General features: G+C 31.6%; 1 protein-coding gene across 1 annotated transcript in view; it reads right to left on the bottom strand.

Moving 5' to 3' along the window:
- Nucleotides 1–23,732, bottom strand: part of LOC107442456 (calcitonin gene-related peptide type 1 receptor) — a 166,593-nt gene that overhangs the window by 35,809 nt on the left and 107,052 nt on the right. The window contains exons 2-8 of the mRNA XM_087153455.1: nucleotides 23,567–23,669; nucleotides 19,391–19,563; nucleotides 16,405–16,598; nucleotides 15,410–15,535; nucleotides 10,917–11,011; nucleotides 9,559–9,650; nucleotides 1,910–2,060 (exon numbers count right to left, since the gene is read on the bottom strand). Coding sequence (XP_087009581.1) covers nucleotides 1,910–2,060; nucleotides 9,559–9,650; nucleotides 10,917–11,011; nucleotides 15,410–15,535; nucleotides 16,405–16,598; nucleotides 19,391–19,563; nucleotides 23,567–23,644 — 909 coding nt within the window. The 5' untranslated portion in view covers nucleotides 23,645–23,669. The remainder of the gene's footprint in view (nucleotides 1–1,909; nucleotides 2,061–9,558; nucleotides 9,651–10,916; nucleotides 11,012–15,409; nucleotides 15,536–16,404; nucleotides 16,599–19,390; nucleotides 19,564–23,566; nucleotides 23,670–23,732) is intronic.

Below are 23,732 nucleotides of genomic sequence, written 5' to 3'. Positions count from 1 at the left end.
GGTTTTGCTCATTGTTTCTGAAAATAAAGGGGGGGAAATTGAAATTTATTCAAAAAGTTTCTTCTTAATTAAAACAACAAAACAATTTAAATTGTTATGCTAAAAACTTAAAGAAACTTTATGATTATGAAATTTATTTGGTAATTAATCCATATAATTCATTGAAATTAAATAACAAGGTATCTCATGTACTGAGCACTCGTATTCTTCACCTCTTAACAATTATATTAATTTTTTGGTTCTGTTTGTGTCATTTTTTTTAAACATTTTTTTAGTCATTTTATTGTTTTTATCTTGCTTTTAGTGCTGTGGTATTTAAAGTTCTGTTTACATTACAGCATTTTACCGCTGAAAGTTCCAAAGGATGGATTAAATTCCAATTCCGCCACATGTGATAACATCATAATTCAGTATCTGAAAGTTTTGCCCCTAACCTTTTAAAATATAAAACTTATCTAATGGACAAGGAAAATGCTGTTTTCTAGGAATAAAATACTAATAAAATCTGTGGTTCTTAAAGTTTGTTCCGGGGAACTCTAAGGTTCCGTGGAAGGTTCTCAAAGTTACCATTAATGGTTTTTGAAATCCGTAGTTATATTTATATCTATCCAGAATTATATTTATCCATAATTTACTTAATATTTAGGCTATTTTTATGAAACTCTTCAAATGAAAAAATTAAATGAAATACTGTTTTCTACAAAAATATATAGTGAATAAATTATAAGCAGTATATGCATTTATAAAAAAAACTCCATCAGTGTTTCTCATTAAAATTCTAATTTCATAATAAATTACCAAATTCACGAATAAGGAATTGTGTTTCTCTCATAACTATTCTTGATGCTTAAAACAAACCTTTTTCGAAAACTATAATTCATTTTCAGCTTATGCATACACTCAAAACAAATTCAGAAGTCGCTGCAAGCAATTATTGGCCTGACTTATTTCTACTACACATGATCTAATTTCACTGATAAAGCAATAAAAGTATTTTATTCATCACATTAAATATGTTCAAAATAACTAGTCTTTCTTTAGTTACTGCATTCAGAAAGTCTACAACAACCAATCGAGTGGGTTCTGTTCACATGACCTTTTCCTCTTTATAATGATGGAGACGTATAATAATAATCATGGAGAAGTTTAACCGAAGACTTCTCGGTATACTCTATACTAGTTTTCTTTTAAATTCAAGTTTTCGCCAAGTACATATGTTACTGTGAATCACCGAAATGGGCGGTTGTTGACTTCCACCGGTGAATGTTGACAATCACATAGTTCGCTTTGGTAAATGTCCGAAATACATACTAAGTCTTGTTAAGTGCCACTGTTCGACATGCATTTGCCCGGTATGCCCTACATCAATGTTTTTTCACGTTTCAGTGCCACTGCCCGGTATATCCTACACTGATATTTTTTTTAAGTCAAGTGCCACTGCCCGTTATACATTTAACCCGTACTTCGAACACTGATGTTTCTCTTAATCTATCCTCATAATAATTTCATAAAAACAATGGAAATAATAAGTAATTGATTATTAACCGGATATAATTTAATTACAGGTTCAGAAATTCTTAACCGATCAATAAAATTTTAACTCTCGGAACCCTTCCACGGAATCCTAGTGTTCCGCAGAACACTATTTGGGAACCGCTTATTTAGGGTTCCATGGCCATAAAAAAATTGGGAGATGCTGAACTCAGAAATATATGTAAGGAATAAAATATTAACTTTCATGGCTAACTGTACTAACTTTTCCTCTAGACTTGTATCTTTAAATGTCAGGTAATCTTTTCGAAGTTACCTTAAACTTACCGTTAGCGAACATTAAAGGGAAACATTTTAATTTTACAGGCAGATCCCGTAATTTACTTCTTAATTGCAGTGTGTTAATTTCCTTACTTACGCTGTTGTAGGCCATGATGGTGACGTAAGTGGGTGATCTATTGAATTCATCGATGACAACGAAGAACTTGAAGAGAACGACAGCCAATCCCTTGAAGAAGAATGAGACGAAGAGGTTCTTGTGCATGGAGATGCGATGCACTTGTAACTGCCTGTCAACAAGAAGAAGAAAATATGTTCTGCCTCATTAAAACATCATTTATTCTTGTCGCTCTTGAGAGGTTTGTCTCACAAGTAAGGAATAAAAATACATAACTATAAATTGTAATTAAAATAGTTAGGATAGGAAGTGCCCAAGGGCGTGCATGATCGATGATATGAGATGATTCAGAAGACGTTTTACAAGATCCATTTTACTTACAGAAACAAATAGTTATCATTATTAATAAATTGCTTGTATAATGAGTTTTTCTTGTGTTTGGAATTTTTACAAATTGAAATTTTGACAAATTGAATTTTTGACAAAATGCCTGTGTGTTGAGCGAATAATCATTTTACTAAAACACTTACGAATGCAATAAAAAAAGGCTCAACTGGAATACAATAAAAAATAACGCTAAACGGGATTATAATTTCAAAAAAAGTAACGCTCAACGTGAATACAAAAAAATAACGCTTAACAAGAATGAATACTTTAAAAAAAATTAACGCTCAACGAAAATGTAATATTTTATCAAATCAGTTAAAAATTTAGAAGAGTATATAATGGCACTGATGTATCTAAAAACATTTTCTTAGACACTTTAAGAACACTAACAACTTTCACGGGTTGTGTAAATTAGTTCTATTGTACACTGCTGGACAATTACTAAGAACGGACTACAAAGGGCGGCACGGTGCATAAAAAATTAAGTGTGGTTAAATACCAAGAGAAATAAAATAATACCAGAATGCAAGGACCGTGGGAGGTTTTCGTGGATTTCCTCTCCATGTAACGCAAATGTGAATTAGTTCCATCAAAAATTCCTCCACGAAGGCAAATTTCCCTCCAATACTTGAGCCAGGAGTTCCCTTGTCTTCCGGATTGCGTTTAAAATTACAATACTACGGAGTTGAACATTGGTAATCGTAAACCCAAAATTGGGTCGACTGCTCAACGACGGTTATAAAAAATAACGCTCGATATGCCTCATATCATTTATATCTCTTAACATCACTCTCATGTGACAGGCCAGTTAGACAACCCAAAATTTGCTTACGCAAAACACATCTTATTGTATCTCGCACTTATGCTTAGAAACAATTCGAGAGAGAAAATTATACCTCAGTTTTTTTTTCTAATAAACTATTTGCAGGACTTGTAAGTTTTTCAACTAATAGATTTTTTTTTATTAGTTTGAATAGTTACTACATTTCGTAACAATCGCTATGAACTTCAAATCACATTCAGAACAGTCCTGAAAACTATAGAACATTATTCCCGCATTTTAGTAATTTGATTAGTTTTTTTTTAAAAATAAATTGCCGTTAATTCATTACGGCTATTTTTTTCATGTACTTCGTGAAAATGTTCTTAATTTATAAAATAGCTTTCTATTAAAGCTTTACTACTTTATACTGACAATAAGTTTTATTTTTTAATACGCAGTAGTTTAAGTCATTTTAGTTTAACTATAATATTAAAAAAAATTAAAATAAATTACGCATTTTCACATATTTTTCATGGCACAATAAGTAAACTATAATAGTTAAGATAGCAATTGATTAAAAGGTAAATATTTGATTACAAAGATGATACCCAAATAATTCTGTTCAAAATAATAATAATATGTAGCATAATGAGCTTGAATATATAGCATAATAATAGCATAATGAACGCGAGAAAATATATACATACAGTAAAAACTCTAACAAGTTTAAAATCATGAAAGTTATATCAATTCACTCTTAAAGCAATACCTTTGCAAGATGGTTATCGTATAATTGAACCATTTATTTTCTGTTGCAATCTAAAGCAAATAAATTTAAGCTTTAAACTGCAATCATTACAAAGTTTGTTTCAATTGCAGCAATTATTCTATTTCCTTTTAAACTGCTCCAAAGAGAGAAATAAAGAAGCCATTTAGTTAAATTAGATTATAGTAATGCAGTCTAAAAATATATTTCAGTAACAGAAAAGCATATATTTTTAAACGGAAACGATTTAGAACAATATTTGAGCGTTAGTAATGATCATTTCAGATAAAATAATCGCTTCTATTCCTTCCTAACAAAAATATTCCTCTTAAGAAATAAATATTTTGAAATGTATTTTATTTAATGCTTCGAAGATTATTTTAAAAAAGAGAGATTAAAGAAGATTATTTTAAAATTTATCACTTTGTTATGCTTTGAATTATTAATGGGATATAGTACACTCTATAACAAAAAAAAATCGACGCACCAAGAAGCAATCATCCGATTGCTTTGAAATTTCGTATGCTTGAATGTTTTGAACAGATATGGCTGGGATGATGCCGACTGGGGACGTATAGTCTTTAGCGAGGAATCCCGCTTCCAACTGTGTCCTGACGATCATCGAAGACGTGTTTGGAGACGCACAGGGCAGAGGGGGGGGGGGATCCTGCCTTCACTATTGCACGCCTCACCGGCCCTCAGCAAGGCATTATGGTTTGGGGTGCCATTTCCCTTGACAGGCGGGGCCCTTTGGTCGTCATTAGAGGTACACTTACTGCACAGCGGTACGTCGACGACATCCTAAGACCTGTTTTGCCACCGTTACTTTTGCAGCGCCCTGGACTTGTTTTTCAGCAGGAGAATGCCAGACCACATGCGGCACGTGTTGCTATGAACTGTCTGCAAGCTTGTCAAACTCTTCCTTGGCCTCCCAGATCACCAGATCTTTCTCCTATTGAGCATGTCTGGGATATGATGGGAAGGCGATTGCATCTGGCACGGAATGTTGATGATCTCGTTCGACAATTGGATCGAATTTGGCAGGAAATACCGCAAGAGACCATCCGGGAGCTTTATCGGTCTATGCCACGCCGTGTGGCAGCTTGTATCCAGGCTAGAGGCGGATCAACACCTTATTGAACTTGTTACTGTAACTCTGCAATAAATAATTCAATTGTTCTGAAATTCTAATCATTTACTATTCTGTACATTGTCTTCCTATCCACCAATTTCCGTTTCAATCGGACAACTCCTTTTTGGTGCGTCGATTTTTTTGTTATAGAGTGTATTTGCCTTAAACTGCATGCAGTGCGCCAAATAAAAAATAAATAAAAAAAACGGACCACTCTGAATGACCGAATTTTAAGTGTACAACTTCTTTCAAATTCGAATTATCAGGAACTATTTAGTCGATTTCACTCAAATTTTATATTTTGCCATGTAAAATTACATACTTTAAAATTGCGTCAAAATGTTTATGCATTATTTTTCAAAATATTTTCAACTATTATTAAATGACATAATAAAAAAAAAATTATTAAAAAAATTTTTTTTGGAATAAATTTTGGATTTAACAAAATTTATAATTGCGTGCAAAATTCTTCAATTCACTTAAAAAGTTCTGGAAATATGGCGAAATACCCAAAAAGTGAAATTAACACTAAAGGGTCCAAACTTTGGATTGCTTTCCTTACCAAACTATGGGGACCACATTTCCCAGATTGCGGCTTTCCCCAATGTATTGAGTGTCAGAAATCCAAATACGTTGAATAAAAGTTATGTTTTATACAGAGAAAGTATGCACTCATTAATTAGCATATTTGAGGTCACCCTATCGAACCTTTAAGATTGAGTCCTAAAACGGGGAGATCCGATCATTAGATCAAAAGTTGTTTAGGGAGGTCCGTTTTTTATTCCTTCCTTTCTGTTTTTTTTTTTTTTTTTTTTTTTTTTTTTTTTTTTTTTGCTCACTTACATTTGAAAAAAAAAATAATGTGTATCCTCCATGATGTTTTTGCCGGCAATTTGAAAATTTTAGACCTGATCTTTTGTCTGAATTTATTAAAATGATGAAAGTAGTCAACTGTAAGACTTTAGATGAAACTAAAATCTCAGTTTTGTTGCTAACTTTTTTTTTTTACAAAATAAACGTATATCCAAAAGTATAGCAAGAAAGAAATCTCCCGGTTCGAACGCTTTAGAACGCGATTAGTCCAAATAAGAGAAGATGTGAATTATAGATAATTCCAATTGCGGGTTATTAAATAAATATTTTAGTACAAAAATCCTCTGACAGATGAGACTTTAACCTAAACGGTAATTATTTGCTTGTATTGAAAATGTGATTTGTTCTTTTGGAGCAAGCTTCTTTTCTTTTCCTTTTTTTTTCAGCCATTTTTTTCCGAATTTTCACAAGATTTTATTTTTAATTGAAAGTGGTACGAAAACTTTTGCTTCGCTATTAATTCATTCTTGAATTTCTGAATTTAATTTAAAATAGTTTTTACTGTCACTACATATGAATAAATTAAGAATATACACATATATACATAAAAATCACGCATTGGTATGTCTAAGCATAGGTAAAATTTAAAAATGTATTTGTCCACAATTGAAATGGCAATTTTCATATATCTTATACCATTAGTACTACTTCGGTACCATTAATTCGGTACCATTAGTCGGTACTATAATAGTACCATTCGAAAAATTATTTTTAGACAAAATAAAAGTTGGAAAGTATGCTATTACCCATACCCTAGAGGTAAAAAAGAAATGAGGATTCTATTATTATTTGGTGTTCAGCTCTGTATGCCAACATTGAATGAAAAGCTTTTTTTTAAAAAATCATTCTATCAGAACCAGCAGAATTCAGTAACCGATGAGTAAAATATAGTTCTGGAATTAAAGCGCATTCTAAAACATGAAGAGGGACATGTTGAGCAATTTCAATTCTATTTTTTCATATAATTTAACATTTATGACGCTTATTATGTGTATTTATGTCTATTATGGGCCCGGCCCACCTACCAGAAGAATTTTAAACTAAAATGTTTAGTATTCTATTAACTTTTAAATATACCATTTGAATTGTCCGCAGTTCAAATGCTATCTCAATAGGGCGCATTCTAGAGCTCTTTCGAATCAGAACATTTATGATTTACTAACCCTGGCCAAATTGTTAAACGCACTCTAAGATTCTATGTAAAATCTTAATTATTAGGTGATATTATACAGCTTCGTTATATTTACGCGACAGAAACCGGTTTGCACTTGGTTACTTTCGTGTATCAGTTGGTTAAATTGGACTATATATAATATAAATTCGACGATCGGATAAATTAGAGGATATATTATATGAATATAGAATATTTGTTATATCAGGTATTATATTAGTATATTATAACAATGAAACCAAACTATTAGACGCACTGTAGTTTTTATAATAATTGCAATGCTTCGCACTAGTTTCTAAGCAATACTTTTATATTTAAACATACATGTAATGGGTTTTTATTCCGGAGATTTTTTACGTACTTCCTATTTGTATTTATTTTTAACGCATGGTATTACAATGTTAACCCATCGATACACGAACGTAAACAGGTGCAAACCGGTTTCAACCGCGTAAAAACAACACAGTTCTATAGTATCACCTGATAATTAAGATTTTCTATAGAATCTTATAGTGCGTCGAATAATTTGGCCAGGGACTGTATATTTTTTTCAACTCAATGCATATTAAATTTATTCCCCAGCATTATAACTATCGCTAGTTACATTGCATCATGTTCTTTCAAGATGGAAACCTATTTTCTTCATATTTTGCAATTTATCACTAACTGTACAGTCCGCAAAAAAAAAACGAATCACCCTGAATAACTTTCGTTCTAATGATCGGATTTTCACGAACTAAGTGTCAATCTTAATGGTTCCTGGGGGTGACCTCAAATATGTTAATTAATTAGTGCTAACTATTAATTAAGTTACGAAATCAGACACAAAAACGTACTTTCTCTGAATAAACATGTAATTTTTTTTACATATTTGGAATCTAGACCCTTGAATTAAGGGGGGTAGACAAAATTTGAAAAAAATTGGGTGGTAAATTGGGCCGCAATAAAGGTTTATATATTTGGCGATAGTCCAGTAAACCGCCAAAAAAAGTCGCCTGCTCAAATAAATATTTTAAGATAACCCATTGACTAATTCAAAAGAGGAGTGCTTAATTTTACTAGGTTGCTAAGCAACCAATTTCTGATTGTAAAAAAAAATTTACATCCCCAGTTTTCGATAATTTTTCAAATAAAACTCATCGCACACATAATTAGGTCCCCTGTTCGCTCACTAAACCTTAAGAGGGCTTCGCAATAATTGTTTTTTCTTGGCATAAAATATTATTTTTTCGAAATTTAAAACACAAATAAATGAATTCTTTTGGCTTACGCTTTTCATTCACATGTTTTCTTATCTATCAAGATCTATTCGTGAACATTAATAATTTTGCTTTTCATCCGTTTATTAAAATAATATTTGAAATTAAAAGTAATAACAAAAGGTGAATACAAATTTGCTGAGTTCACAAGCGTCATTTAATATTTTCGCTTACCAAACAGACTGATATATTAAAATGCAATTTTTGCATAGATCACATTATGCGGGAAAGCTGATCGTTAAGTTCTAAATCATCGAACGAATCTCTTTTACGATAATTTATAATAGCGTATTCATTTAATTTACACCAAAAGATACTAATTGTAAAATGATTCATCTGTATAAACACCGCTTTAAATAAGTTTGTTTTAAAATGTCGTGAAATAAGCTAATATTATAGAATTACGGTGGAATAAAGATATTCTTTTAGTTTTGAACTCATAAAAAACAATCAAAATCAAAAACGTAATAATAGCGGAATAAAATAAGTAAAGAAATATTACAGGTTACTTTTAAATTTGGGATACAAAACTATTTCACAGGAAAAAAGTATTTTCCATGACTTTTATGAATTTTATGCTGATGACAACCAAAGAATTATGGAAATTAATGTGGGAAAATTGCCCCCTACCATGTGATTTTTCTGGTCAATGAAAATGTACCGACAACAATGAAAAACTGAAACATTATGCTGATGACAACCAAAGAATTATGGAAATTAATGTGGGAAAATTGCCCCCTACCATGTGATTTTTCTGGTCAATGAAAATGTACCGACAACAATGAAAAACTGAAACATTATGCTGATGACAACCAAAGAATTATGGAAATTAATGTGGGAAAATTGCACCCTACCATGTGATTTTTCTGGCCAATGAAAATGTACCGACAACAATGAAAAACTGAAACATTATGCTGATGACAACCAAAGAATTATGGAAATTAATGTGGGAAAATTGCCCCCTACCATGTGATTTTTCTGGTCAATGAAAATGTACCGACAACAATGAAAAACTGAAACATTATGCTGATGACAACCAAAGAATTATGGAAATTAATGTGGGAAAATTGCACCCTACCATGTGATTTTTCTGGCCAATGAAAATGTACCGACAACAATGAAAAACTACAACACTATTATTTTATGCTGATGACAACCAAAGAATTATGGAAATTAATGTGGGAAAATTGCACCCTACCATGTGATTTTTCTGGCAAATGAAAATGTACGGACAACAATGAAAAACTGCAACACTGTCATTAAATTTTTATATATAGTTGTTTATTATTTCGTTAGATAAATATTTATTTAGTTCTTACTTGTATACTGAGAATATAATAAGAGCAGGCACCATAGAAATGACAGATATGGAATAAGTAGCAACATGAAAGTACAGCTGGCGTCTGTGTTCCTAAATAACAAAAATACACATTTCAAAAAAATTATAATTGAAAGAGAACTATTTTCGTGCTAAAATTAATTAAAACAATTGTAATTTTTATTTCATAATCCATTTAAACTTTCAATTTTTCAAATATTGTAACCATAATCGATCCTGCAGTATCTATTATTTGAATGCCTACCAGATCCAACTATCCCTAAGAATAAATATTCATTGTTTATCTCAGTATGACAAGTTCATTATCGAAGAGTTATTGTGACATTACGCCATTTTTTTTAAAAGTTATATCTCACCGTCTGACACCAATCTTCGAAAGATGGGGTACGACTTTTGTTAACATAATAGGAAATTGTAGGAAAAAAAAACGTTAACGTGAAAAAGAAATTGCTAAAAATTAAAATTTTTGACAAGTTCTTGTTTATAAAATCATGACCTAAAATACTATGTTGCTCAAATTCGTATGTGATAACATGGGAAGTCTTTTAACACAGAGATAATTTCTGCTCTCCGTTTCCCTCTTTGAACTGAGAAATAAAGTCAGAAACTCCCCGCTTAACAATTTTTTAGCGAAAAATAGTATTATGAAACTGGTGAAAAATTAATAAATGTAGTTTACACCAGTTTTATAACACAATTAATTATGTGTAGACATATATCATACTAAAGTTTATTATTACGTCTGGTTTAGGTCAAAATTAAGATCTATGATAAATGAATGAATGGATCCGCCCTATAAACGAGTGTGACGTATGGTTGTGACAGCAATCGAATTATTGACCATAGATGGCGCCATCGGAAAACAATATCCATTGCACTCCTTGCCTTAATAGCCCACAATAACAACAGGATAAAAGCGTTTAGTAAACTATAACAATTTAACAATCGCATGTTATTATTTTTCCCATGAAAAATATATTTTAAGTAATTCTTATTCCGAATTAGAAACCAAAAAGTGAAGACTAATCATTTGTATGGTAAGAAGTAAAAAGGAAAAATATTAAAGAATTTAGTTAGAAATTGGGTTACATTTATTAACTATTTTAAATGCTGAGATATAGGGATGTTGTTTTTCAGTAAATTTTGATATAAACATAGCAATTCTAAAGAAGAATGTGATAAAAAAATATATTATATATCTGCTTACATCTGTTCTTCCACATTTCCTATAATTGGTCATATTAGTAAATTTTGATATGAGTGTAGCAATTCTGAAGACGATTGTGTTTTAGTGATGCATAAAATTTATTTAAAAAAACATATAATATATCTGCTTACATCTGTTCTTCCACATTTCGTATAATTTGTCCATTCTCGTCTGTTGTAATTTTCATACCAAGTTCCATTTGGCCAACATACTTTGTAAGCGTACTCTAAAAGTAAAAAAATATATATACAGGGGTAGATTTGATAGACATTTTGCATTGAAAAAGCTAATAAAATTCCTTTTGCGGCTAGAATATCGTGGTTGGTAGGGCACTGGTCCCAAGTTCAACAGTTCGGGGGTTCGATCCCCGCCGGCGAAGACAGACTCCCCGTGTAGTAAATGATGACTGATGTACGTTAAATCTGTCGAGTAGCAAAGTCCTCCGTTTTCCCATAACAAATCAATACCTCTGGAGTTACTGATCCAGGACCTTTCTTGTCTTCTGGATTAGCTCAAAATTACAAGGCTACGGAGTTGAACATTAGTAGTCATAAATCCAAAAATTAGACAGACTGTTCAACGACGGATATAAAAAAAATAAAATAAAATTCCTTTGTAATCACAAATGGACTTCAAAAATTAAGACTTTTTCAAGAAGTCTTAACATAAAGCACTCCACAAGCTGAAAATTATTATGAAATAAGCGTATTATTTGCTAAAAATAATGTTGGAAATATTTTATGTGTTAATAAATTATCAGTTAATTTACATAACTTTCCATTGTTCATACCAAAAGCTTACCAAGTTTGTCAGTACCTTTTAATTTACGTAACTGTTGTTTATTATATTATTAATAAACATTTCATTGATTAATAACATAATAAATCAATTGTTCTTTGAAAGTTGTATCCCAGAAAGTGATAGTTTGACTGAGTTCTTGTAGAAAGATTTAGGCAAAGTTTACAGCGAGAAAAGTTTAAATAACTGTAATGCTGTTGAAATCTGCAACTATTATGTTTTAAAGCTGTTTTAAAGCAAAGTAAGCTATGTTAAGTTTTCTACAATCTATGCTGCATTTGTGATCGTCAAGCTTCATCTTCTTTTAGATTCAGCAAACAACGAACGAAGATCAAACGGTATGCAATTTTTATAATTGCTATGACTTTGTAACAGAGTGAGATTAGATCTTTAACGCCGCAAAATAAAAGAAAAGTCACTGTTTCAAAAACAAAAAATTTTTAAAAGTACTTGTGACCTAACTTTTTAATACCTGAAACGTTACTACAGGGTTAAATTATCTGGGTTCACAGAAATTGACAAGAGTTGAAAATTATTCAATAATTATTCATCCAGGTTAGTAATTCTTGCGCCAGATTAGTCATATTACAAAAATTTGATAATTTTTAAAGTATTTAAGCTATTTGTCTGTTCTTAAGCCTAGGCAAATTTTTTCGCTACATCATTTTTAAAATCATCATACACACGCTTGTTTCCTTAAGTGATTATAAAAGTTTTTCGTCAATTTTAAAAACGTATGCAGGGTATTTCTTAACTGCACATACACACTAGGAACAAAGTTCGGGCGAATCGTAAAGATTGAGAGTTAAATATCAATTTATGCCCTAAAAGATATAGTACATCGCAAAGAGCTCATTATATATATATATATATATATATATATATATATATATATATATATATATATATATATATATATATATATATATATATATATATATATATATATATATATATATATATAAACTAACTAACTCAGTGGCGCGACAGCCCATTAAGAGGGCCAAGGCCGACTGTGCCCATCTCAGTTTTCTTGACCTTGGGCTCTGGGGTGCAGGAGCATATGTTCCGGTCAGGTGGTCAGCCGAACGCGGAACCCCCAGTGTTAGTTCCCAAGCATGCTTGGTACTCATTTATCGACCCCACTGAAGGGATGAAAGGCTGAGTCGGCCTTGCCCGGCCCAAGGATCGAACCAAGGATATATATATATATATATATATATTATATATATATATAAATATATATATATATATATATATATATAGTATATATATATATATATATATATATATATCGAATTCATATAGCAATGCGGGGTCGGAAATGCTTTCCTGAAGCGGTGATGTACACAGAAGCACCATAAAGAAAAGAGACCGTAAGTGAAAAATCGTTTTAATAATACATTGAAAAAATTATATGAGCCTCCTCGGTCACCCGACCTATCATGTCTGGATTTCTGGGGTCATATGAAAACACTGGTTTATGACACCCCTGTTGACAATGCTGAGGAGCTGGTTGATAGAATCTCAGTAGCTGCCGGAGAAATTCGAATGTCCATGCTCCGGAAATGTGAGTGTACATTGTAGACGGTGGCAGAAACTTCGAACACTTACTTTGACCCATGTACCATATAATTTTTTTAATGTATTATTAAAACGATTTTTCACTTACGGTCTCTTTTCTTTAAGGTGCTTCTGTGTACATCACCGCTTCAGGAAAGCATTCCCGACCCCACATTGCTAAATGATTTCGAGTCGTCAGGATGCACCCTACCCCTCTTAGGAGTTCTGAAACGCTTAACTGAGACACCATATATATATATATATATATATATATATATATATATATATATATATATATATATATATATATATATATATATATAGAAATAAAAAAGAATAAATTTGTAACCTCAGAACCCCTCTCAGTGTACACTCTGACCGTATAGTGTTCTGTAGAATTTAAAGCATAAGGATTCAGAAACAAGCTTTTTTCTTTCGATAAGTTTGCGAGTTTTACTCATCTAGCAAACATACGAATGGATGAAATATACCATTTATGATATACTTAGTAAAGTTACAAATTTAAACAACGTCATTAAAGTGCGCTTTTATAGCCTTGCCTTCCTATACAAACCTAATTAACATATTGTGCGAAACTCTCATTAAACGTGCTCTATGGCTTTTCCAAGTCGCTATCTGGTTTCAACCATTGGCATTCTCTCGTGGGGTACAATTTACCTACATTCGGTTATCTGAATGTTGTAAATTAGGTTGCTATAGTTTAAATGCGCTTGTTGAAGCGTTCGATCTAAGTTTTATAGTTGGTCGAAGTTCACGTTTGTAATAGAAATCAAAATGGTGCAAGTTGCCTCTACATCGATTTTAAGTTACCGTAACGCACTTTGTTCCGAGTTTTCAAACTAAATATTAATTATTTAAAATATGAAAACATTGAGGACAAAAAACAGATAAAATTTTGTCTTAGGATTTCATAAAGTAGATTGAAGGGTTAATTATAGGATTTTATGAAAGTGTATTAAATAATTCAAAATAGAAACCAAAATGCATCAAACTGGTATTAACATCGACTTTTAAGTTATGTTTGTTTGAAATATTGAATTTAAATATAAACTATTATAAGTCTAAAATCATTGAGGACAAAAGACAGATAAATATTATTTTTAAGGTTTATAAAACAGCTTGATGTAAAGAGGGTGTCCAAACTTTATAAAATAAAAATAATGTTTCCGTGCTTTTGTAGATAGAAAACCATTTCAATAGAAAAATATGCAAAAGCAAAATATAAGTTATTAAAAAGTTGAAAAAGTAAAGGGCAAAAAAAAAAAAATTTAGAAAGTTTTTTTAGATTTTATTTAGGAAATAAATGAAAATTATACGCGATTTTTTATATGGAAAAATAGCACAGCTACTTATGATAAAAATAATTATCGCGCTCATTAGTATAGGATAAAAAACAAATTATTCAATACAAATGTACAAAGCCAAATAACTCTTTGAAATCTAAAAATCTTAGGTACAAATAACGTTTCAAGATATTTAATTTTAAAATAAATATATAGAATTCGATTAACTACAATAAAAATAGTAATTACGTTTCGATGCATATTTAAACCTCTTCCTTTTTAAAAAAATGCAGCCAGAAATATTATAACACTGTAATACCTAGAAGAATTAATTAATTAATTTGTTTATTTACAAATTCCAGACGTTTAGCAACTAAGCCATTGGCCATCTAGCTTCTCAGTATTTTTGTGCAACAGAGTTAAGTGAATACATTGAAGTGCATGTGTCCAAATGTTCCCAGTGGATAGGATGTCTAGAGTTACATAAAATACAATTAGGAGAATAGCCTAGTTCAATTTTAAACAAGTGTGCAAGAAGACAGTCATGTCCACCCAAAAGAATTTGTGGCGTAACTACCACTATAAATATAAATACATTACTCTGTGGCAAATAAAAGCATCGCCAAGCCGACAAAAAAATAATGTAACCCTATAGCAGAACGTCTTACCCTATAGCAGAACGTAGTGTGGCGGCGTGCACGTAATGAAATGTTAATAAAGTTTTGATGTTAAGCACGAATGTGATTTTTTCTGTTTAAGAGGAAAATGCTCATTTGATAAAATTTCTGGACGAACGGATAATCAAATAATTATTCCATAAATTAATGCAATGTTCATTTGTACTGATGATGTTTCCAAAACACTGAAACGCGTCCACTGTCTTTATTACAAAATTATGCAATGTGAACTTGATGATTTTTACCTGGAGTGAGACAAATACGTTGAGGAAAAACACTCACTTGGACATGATGGAGGCTCATTTAAAAAATAAATGTGCCCAGCGCAAACGTTCACGGCCGTGGTACCCCCTGGTGTGTCATCCCAGCACTGCCATCCGTCCCATGTACGTGGACAATAAGCAGAATCTGAAGAAGAAAAAAAAAATACTTTTTTCAAACCTCTTTGATCATAAAATAATTAAACAGAATTTTTTAAAAAAAAACAAGGAATTTTAAAGGAATAAATAACATTTTTAAGAAAGGAATTTTTGAATTTTAAATTAGTTCCATTAATAATATATAAAAATAACATTATGCCGAGATAAATAAAGTAGTGCTATGCAGAATAATAGCCATAAAGTCAAGTCATTAAGAAATATAGCTTTCAGCTCTATATAATATAAAAATATTATGGTACAACACATTTTTCCATATTATCTTATTACGCTACAGTTTAAAATATAAATTATGTAAACCATTTTATAATTATTATTTTTTGGTGTAAATCACACTACTACGTACTTATAAATTGGCGTGCAGGCTAGAGTGTCCCTTGAGCTGGACGCTTTAACTTGGAGCTTTTACTGCATATGAAATCTGTTTTCCTAATATTTTTAATTGAAATTTTTATAAGAGTATCTCACTTTTAATTAATTATTGTTAGGAAAATGTTTAAACATGAGGGCAAACGCATGAGCAAAAAGGATTGTTTATATTAAAAATATTTTAAGTGAATATTTTCAACTTTAAGAGGAAAAAATCTTTGTGCCAAGAAATAATTATTGAGCGCAATCATCGGAGTTGGTGTGCGGCAGCGAACAGAAAGCTCCAGTCCTCTAGCAACTCTTACACAAAAGTATGATAAAATAAATTTGCAAAAGGGTTGTAAAAATATATTCATTTATACGTTAAAAAATTCTTTTTATAAGCTAATCTGTACAATTACTACAATATAGTTTTGTTTTCAAGAATGTTTTATGTATTCTTTTAGGGTAAAACAATGTAAGAACAGGTACCTGAAACTAATGTTGGCATGGAAACCATCCTTTCGCAACATTCCATAGCAGCTACGCAACATCCTCTCCATTTGTAAATAAATGATTCTTCGGAAAATGATTCCAGTATGGCCGTGCTTGCATTAAAAGGGTCCGCTTCAAACGATTTATTTGTGACGTCATCTTTTAAGAGACCTAAAAGTTGCCATCTGTACCTAAGGAATACAAGCGTTCATTTCTTCAATACCATCTACAGCAGTTTAATTCTTATGAAAATTGGACTCAGTCCTTAAAACCTAAAAGAGACTTTTTGTAGTAAGTCCTGTACAAATTAAATTCAACTTTTAAATCGTTTATGCTTTTATTGATCACGATGTTTTCCCCGGTGCTACTTTACACATCCACAAAGTGATAGGTTTCGCCAGAGTACCGTTAAAGTTTATTCTGATCCGAAAGTTAACGGTGGTATCCGTTGTCTGAGAATACTGAAATTTGACATGGATCACCATAAAATAAATTTTGAGTGGTCTCTTACTCCAGAAATCAATGTAAAGGGGAAGCAATCTGCTTTGATCTCAAAATTGCATATATCATAATTGTGAACATAACACGTTCTCTGTTTAAATAAAAATTCACTTTAATTACTTTTTAAAATTAAAATCTAATCAAGACAAGTAAATGTAAACGCACCACTAAAAATCGGGTACTGGCCTATATCTTTTACCATGTATATTAGGACCAAAACAGGAATATCTCCTAATTACGGCATCTGCGAACCACTGACTAAATTTTCTTAATTTTTATCCATGACATAGTTCGATAACAAAAAGAGCGAGAAAAAAAAAGGATCACCCTGAATAACTTTTGATCTAATGATCAGATCTTCACGTTCTGAGACTGAATCTAAATGGTTTGAGGGGAGTGACTTCAAATATGCTAAAAAAAGAAGCGCAGACAATATTTTACGCTACCAAATCAGACACGAAAACGTACTTTCTCTGACTAAACATAACTTTTTTTTTTTAACGGATTTGGATTATATAGATTATATAATTCAGAAAATAAAGGGGGTAGCGAGTATGGTCCAATAGTTTGGTCAGTAGAGAGCTCCAAAGTTTTGACTCCATAATGCTAATTTTACTTTTTGGATATTTCGCTATATCTGGAGACCTTTTTAAGCGAATTAGCAAAGTTTTACACATATGATTTTAAAATTCGTTTATTCAAAGATATTTCCATGTAAAAAGTAAACTTCATTAAATATTTATTATTTTTCATTACTTTATTTAAGAATGATCGAAAAAAAATTGAAATGTAAGGTATACAATTTTCCATTCAAATTTTCATTTAAAGAATGTAATTTTATGTAGCAAAATTTGAGCAAAATCAGTCGTATAGTTCCTAAGAAATCGAATTTCAAAAAAGTCAGATACTTAAAATTCGATTTCTCAGGAACTATTCGACCGATTTTGCCCAAATTTCGTATTTTACTATATAAAATTATTCTCTAAAATGTTGCTAAAATTTTATTCCAAAGAATTCAAATTTCTTTGACCATTCTTTACTAAAATGATAAAAAATAATAAATATTTACTAAGAGTAATTTATTTTTTACATCGAAATATCTTTGGAAAAACAAATTTTATAATTGTGTGGAAAAGTTTTCAATTTCCTTCAAAAGTTCTCGAGATATAGCGAAATACCCAAAAAATAAAAGTAATATTAAAGGGTCTAAACTTTGAAGCGTTCGCCAGACCAAACTAATGGGACCCTATTTCCGGCCATATTTTGGAGGTCAGAAATCCGTTGAAAAACATGGCGTGTTTATGGTGAAAAAGTACGTTTTTGTGTCTGATTTCGTAACTTAAAATAACGTCTGCACTAATGCATTGACATGTATGAGGTGACTCCTTCGAACCATTATGATCGTGTCCCAGAACGTGATGATCCAATCATTAGATCAAAAGTTATTCAAAACAGTCCTTTTTTATGAGCATTGTACTAGTATAAATTTATTTGAAAATACAGCAAGAGTTAAATGTGACAGAATTCAATTTGAATAGACCTTGAATAAATGATTACAATACAAAGAGTGTATATATTAGAAGACTGTCGAGTGGTTAACTAAATCATTACAAGAAATCATTAAAAACATGACCCAGAAATCATTAGAAACATGAGCAAAAATACACTATAGAAATATATAAGTTTTTTAGCAAAAATGTGACTATTTTTAGAACACAATTGAAAATGCCGAATCAAAATAAAAAGAAGTTCTGAAAACACGTATTTAAGAACTTAAATAGAGTACATGGATATGATATCCCAATTCAAAGTAATAACAGAAGTTGTATAAAATGTTTTGTTTACTCATGTCTGAGGTTCTCAAATGAAAAGGGCACTAAACTGTTTAACAAATCTCTTGTTCATGAAATGAACTAAAATTACATTAAAGGATTACAAAAAGCATGACCGCAAATAAGTTATCAAAAAATTCGGCTTCCAAAAATGTGACTATTTTAAGAATACAATCATAAATATTAGAGACAAGATAAAGATGTTTTGAAAACACTCCAGTTCCTTTAACTAAGAGACGAACAGCTTGTATGGTGACCTCATGTTAAAAAGGTCCCGTGTTTAGAATTCCTGACAAGGCAAGGATGTTCTTTCCTTCTCTTCTCTGCACTATATGTCGTTCTTACTGTGGCAGTAACGTTGGCTCATCTACTATGGTGTCCTTGAAAGAGTGGTCAACAAATCTGCACTTCTGATTCCCGAATGTCAATATCCGGGTGATTATTGGAAAAATAAATCTTTTATTTAAGAACTGATGTATTATCCCATCTCTCACAAGTAATGAAAGGAAAAAAAATTATGTCAGATAAACATACTTCTGACATTCTCAAGTACATTGACCACTGGTTCACGTTATTATCCCTTACCAAGTAAACAAAAAATGCATTTAAATCGTTACACTAGAATGCGAGGGATGATTAAAAATACTTACCTAAATTTATTTTTGAATGAATTGTGCGGCATGTAATGGTAGCACCTCGCACATGTATCTATTTTGTATTGGTCGTAGGGAAGGTATGAACGACGTTCTGTTCGACAAGCAACATTCTGATTTTCCTCTTCTATAGTCAGACTAATATTACTTTCACCTTCACACATCAGAATCTAAGTTAACAAAAATCATTATTCATTTTTATGACTGGTTATAAATAAAAGATATGTTATCGCAAATGGTCGAAATCAAGAGAATGTCGACTTTCACCGGTCAATGTCCAAAATATTTGCCTCGTACAATTTGATATTAATGTATTCGTTGATATTATTATATTTATTCGATATTTTAATATCTGCTGAGGATAGATTAGGAGAAACATCAGTGTTCGGAGTACCGATTAAATGTTCAAATCTTGGACCGCTTTAATGTCCAAACAATGAATACCATATATCCCAGACTGCGGCTATCCCCTACATTTTGAGAGTCAGAAATACGAATCCGTTGAAAAAAAGGTATGTTTATACAGAGAAATAACGGTTTATGACTTATTTCGTAACTACAAATATCGTCTGCGATAATAAGCATATTTGAGGTCACCCCCTCGAACCATTAGGATTGACTCCTGGAATGCGAAGAACCGAGCATTAGTTCAAAAGTTATTTAGGTTGGTCCGTTTATATATTTATTTTTTGTTTTTTGCGCATGTACATTTTCTAAACACCGTTGTTACCCCTACAATGTGTGAACCTCAGTGCTTTTGCCATAGAGTCATCGTAGCAAATTCCTTGCCTTAGATCCTGGAAAATTGATCAATAATTTTTAGGTCAGGGAATATTTTTGTTTAATTATTAATTATTAAGTCCAAATCTTAGAATTCGTAACAAACGCCGACAACTGCTCGGTACTGCTCGCATTATACTAGAAAAACAACTTACAGGGTCAAACTATGCAAACAAACATGCTCAGATTTTGCAGAGCTTCATTTGAACTAAGATGCACCTCACAAAGCAATGCATACGAAGCAAAATGACAGTCAATCTTACAGTACAACACCTGTGAACGAGTTGTTGAACTACTCTACATTCACTGCTAGGTTCGCTGCTTCCCGCCAACAGTCATTTCATTCTTTCTTTCTATGTCAAAATGCGTTAGCAGATTTAATCACCACGGATGATATAAATGGCTTTTCAAAAGAACCTCTTTATTACCAGTACAGCACCGTTTATCAATAGTGTAAAAATGTAGAGCGGGCCAATAATAAATAAAAAGAAAGAAATGTTCTTCTCAGGTACCAACCCCAGTAGAGGCTGGGAGGAGAGGAGTGTGGAAACCCTGTTTTGCGAACTTCAGCTTATGTGCCTCTAATACTTTGTGGGACTAGTTTACAATATGTCTACGATATCTGGTATCCTTCCCCTATGTATATTCTTCGTATAGGCTTCGTGAAGTGCTGAAAAGTTAGTTTAATAGTTTTTGGCCATGACATTCTGTAGTGTGTGGACTAACGATTCTCTTCAAATGGTTAACGTTTCAATGCAAAATTCGAGTACTGGTTTCCAAGCTCAAAAGTTAACTTTTTTTTTGGCCATAAGCTTTTTTAGAGGATGGGCGAACAATCTTCTAGTTAATACCTCGGGTTAACATTTCGTTACATAGTTCGAATTTCTAGCTCAAATGTTAGCTAATGGGTGTACATTTTTTAACGTATGTTAAAAAATTGGTGAGGACCTGTGCTTGAGTGGTATCGCTCCGTGCTCTCTGGGCTCTATCCTTAAACCGAACAACCAATCAATTCATCCCTCCAGTGGATTGATAAAAAGGTTTGGGAACTAAACACAGGTGGTTCCACGTCCGACTGACCACCCAATCGGAATATCTGCTCCTGCACCCCAGACTCAGGACATGAAAGCTATGATAAGCACAATTGGCTTTGGCCCTAAATGGGCTGTCGCGCTTTGTTTCGTAAAAAAAAATTGGTTTCCGGAGAAATTTTATTTTGTAACCCTTGTTGAACAGAAGACTCAATTCTTTGGGTAACGACTACTAATATTCAATTCCGTAGCCTTGTAATTTTGAAACCCATCCAGAAGACAAGGGAACTCCTGGATCTAGTATTGGGAGAAATCTGCCTTCGTGGATGACTTTTTGAGGGAACTAACCCGCGTTTGCGTTACAAGGTGAGGAAAAACCACTAGAACCTCCCACGGTTAGCTTGATTGCAAAGGGACTTTAACCAATGACCCGTCTACCACTGAGGATATTTTACGTCAGCACTGTGGTCGGTGCAAGCCGGGTGTGGTATCCGAATCAATTGCCGGGATTCGATCCTTTTCACCTCATTGGAAGTCGAAAGTTTTATCCCCTGAGCCATCACGGCTCTAACCACACAATTGGAATGTCTACTCTTGCATCCCAGAACTCAAGGTCAAGAAAACTGGGATGGGCACAGTAGATCTTGACCCTAAATGGACTGTCGCGCTTAGTTTAGTAAAAATAATTAATCTCCTGGGAAATTCGGTTGGAACTTAAAAATTCATATGTGCTGCATATAACGAATATTGTTAAAAATTCGTTAACTTTAAAACTCATTCTGCTCCTCTCAATTAACATAAGATCGCATTATTTTTCGTGTCTTCAACTAAAATATATTTTATCGAAACTTCAACCCATAGTTGTTTCATTTTCTAAATTTGATTCAAAATAAAAACGCTTAAAGAAGTGAACACTTCATTACATTTAGAAACTGGTAATCACTGATAATAAAATGAAATAATTTTTTTTTATTCCTTTTTTATCTCGATTTTTACACGATGTTAATAATAAAAATGGATAAGGTAGTAATTAAACCGTCACACAATTTTTTTTCCCTCTTCAGCTAGCTGTTTAAAAATTTTGTTTCATTAACGCGTGCTTGTAAAATGTTTTACAAAAATAAGATAATTAAACGAAAAAAGTGGCGTTTACATGTGCGAGATCTATGAAACATGATCGGCTTAATTACAAATCTCATATTATTCTATAGATTTGGGATTCTTATTTTTTATCTTTAGAAACGAGTGACGATGTTAAAAAGACAAATTTTATGACTCGTTAAATATGTTAACTACATTTTTAACGTCGATCGATACTTTTATTTAATACTTTTCCATTTCATTACATAAACGGGAGAAAGAATGATTAACAAATGCAATATTTTATGGAGGCTCCTACTTGGACCATTTAGTGCTTTAGATAACACTCTTTAAAGTAATATTTTAAAGACACTCAAATATGTTTTTCCTACATTGATATAAAACTTTAACTGATGCATTTTATAGCGGTTTTCTTTGAGAAGTTTCGAAATCAGCTTTTTAATATTAATAAATCTAAAAAGTTTAAAAATAGTTCATAAAATACAGCAAAAACAGGCTTTCTTTAGTATCTTTTTTTTCTTAACTAAGAACATTCTTCACAATCGAAACACCGAATAAAAGAGTAAAAACTCAGAAAATGGAGAAAAAAATTGCAAAAGAGTTTTTACAATGAGAAACGGAACCATAAAATAGGAGGGGGGGGGGGGTTAAAAGCGTGAAAAATGAAATTAAACAAAAGTAAGGAGAAAGGAAACATTGTGTAACTGCGTCTCTTTCATGTAGTGTTTCAACAATGTAGAAACTTCTACACAACAAAACTAAAATTCTAGTACATTTATGGGGCTTTATGAGTACTTTTTTATCATTATTTATCTTTATTCATTTCTTGTACAAAGTTAACCAGTTTTCAACGAGAACTTTATTGATCTTTCTATTTATTTTATAACTAGCTCTTCAATTAACAGTAATTCAATCAAAAATAACTAACTTTTCAATCAACAATAACCAATTTTCAATTACAAAACAAATTCTATATATTTTATATTTAACTTATAAATTTTTTTACACATGATAAAAAAAATTTGATGACCACTATAATAAGTTTGACGCCAGAAACTAACACAAAATAAAAGGTCAGTATTTATTTTCCGCTTCTTGGAAAATTTCGTAATTTATCAACAGAACTAAAATCGTAATTTATTATTTATTTAATCAACGTCGTAAATGTGATTTAATGAAATTTCGTACGTAACAAAATTATCCTTGGACTTGAAAACAAACATTTCATTAAAGCAAACGGAATTTTTGAAGTATTACTCACTTCAATTCCTGAAAGGAGAAGAAACAGCAACAGTTTTGTACTCCGACTACAATTATAAAAACTCAGTTCAGGATTCATTCTGATTACGATATCTTGCAAAAATCTAAAAGAAAGAAAAACAATAAATACATAGTAACTGTTTATTGTAAGTATGTCTTTTCTTTTA

Source organism: Parasteatoda tepidariorum, chromosome 10 (assembly GCF_982258835.1).
Source record: "Parasteatoda tepidariorum strain Cologne lab strain chromosome 10, Ptep-v5.0, whole genome shotgun sequence".
Classification (NCBI taxonomy): domain Eukaryota; kingdom Metazoa; phylum Arthropoda; class Arachnida; order Araneae; family Theridiidae; genus Parasteatoda; species Parasteatoda tepidariorum.
The sequence above is the reverse complement of the archived record's forward strand: the minus strand, read 5'-3'. Positions and strand labels throughout refer to the sequence as shown.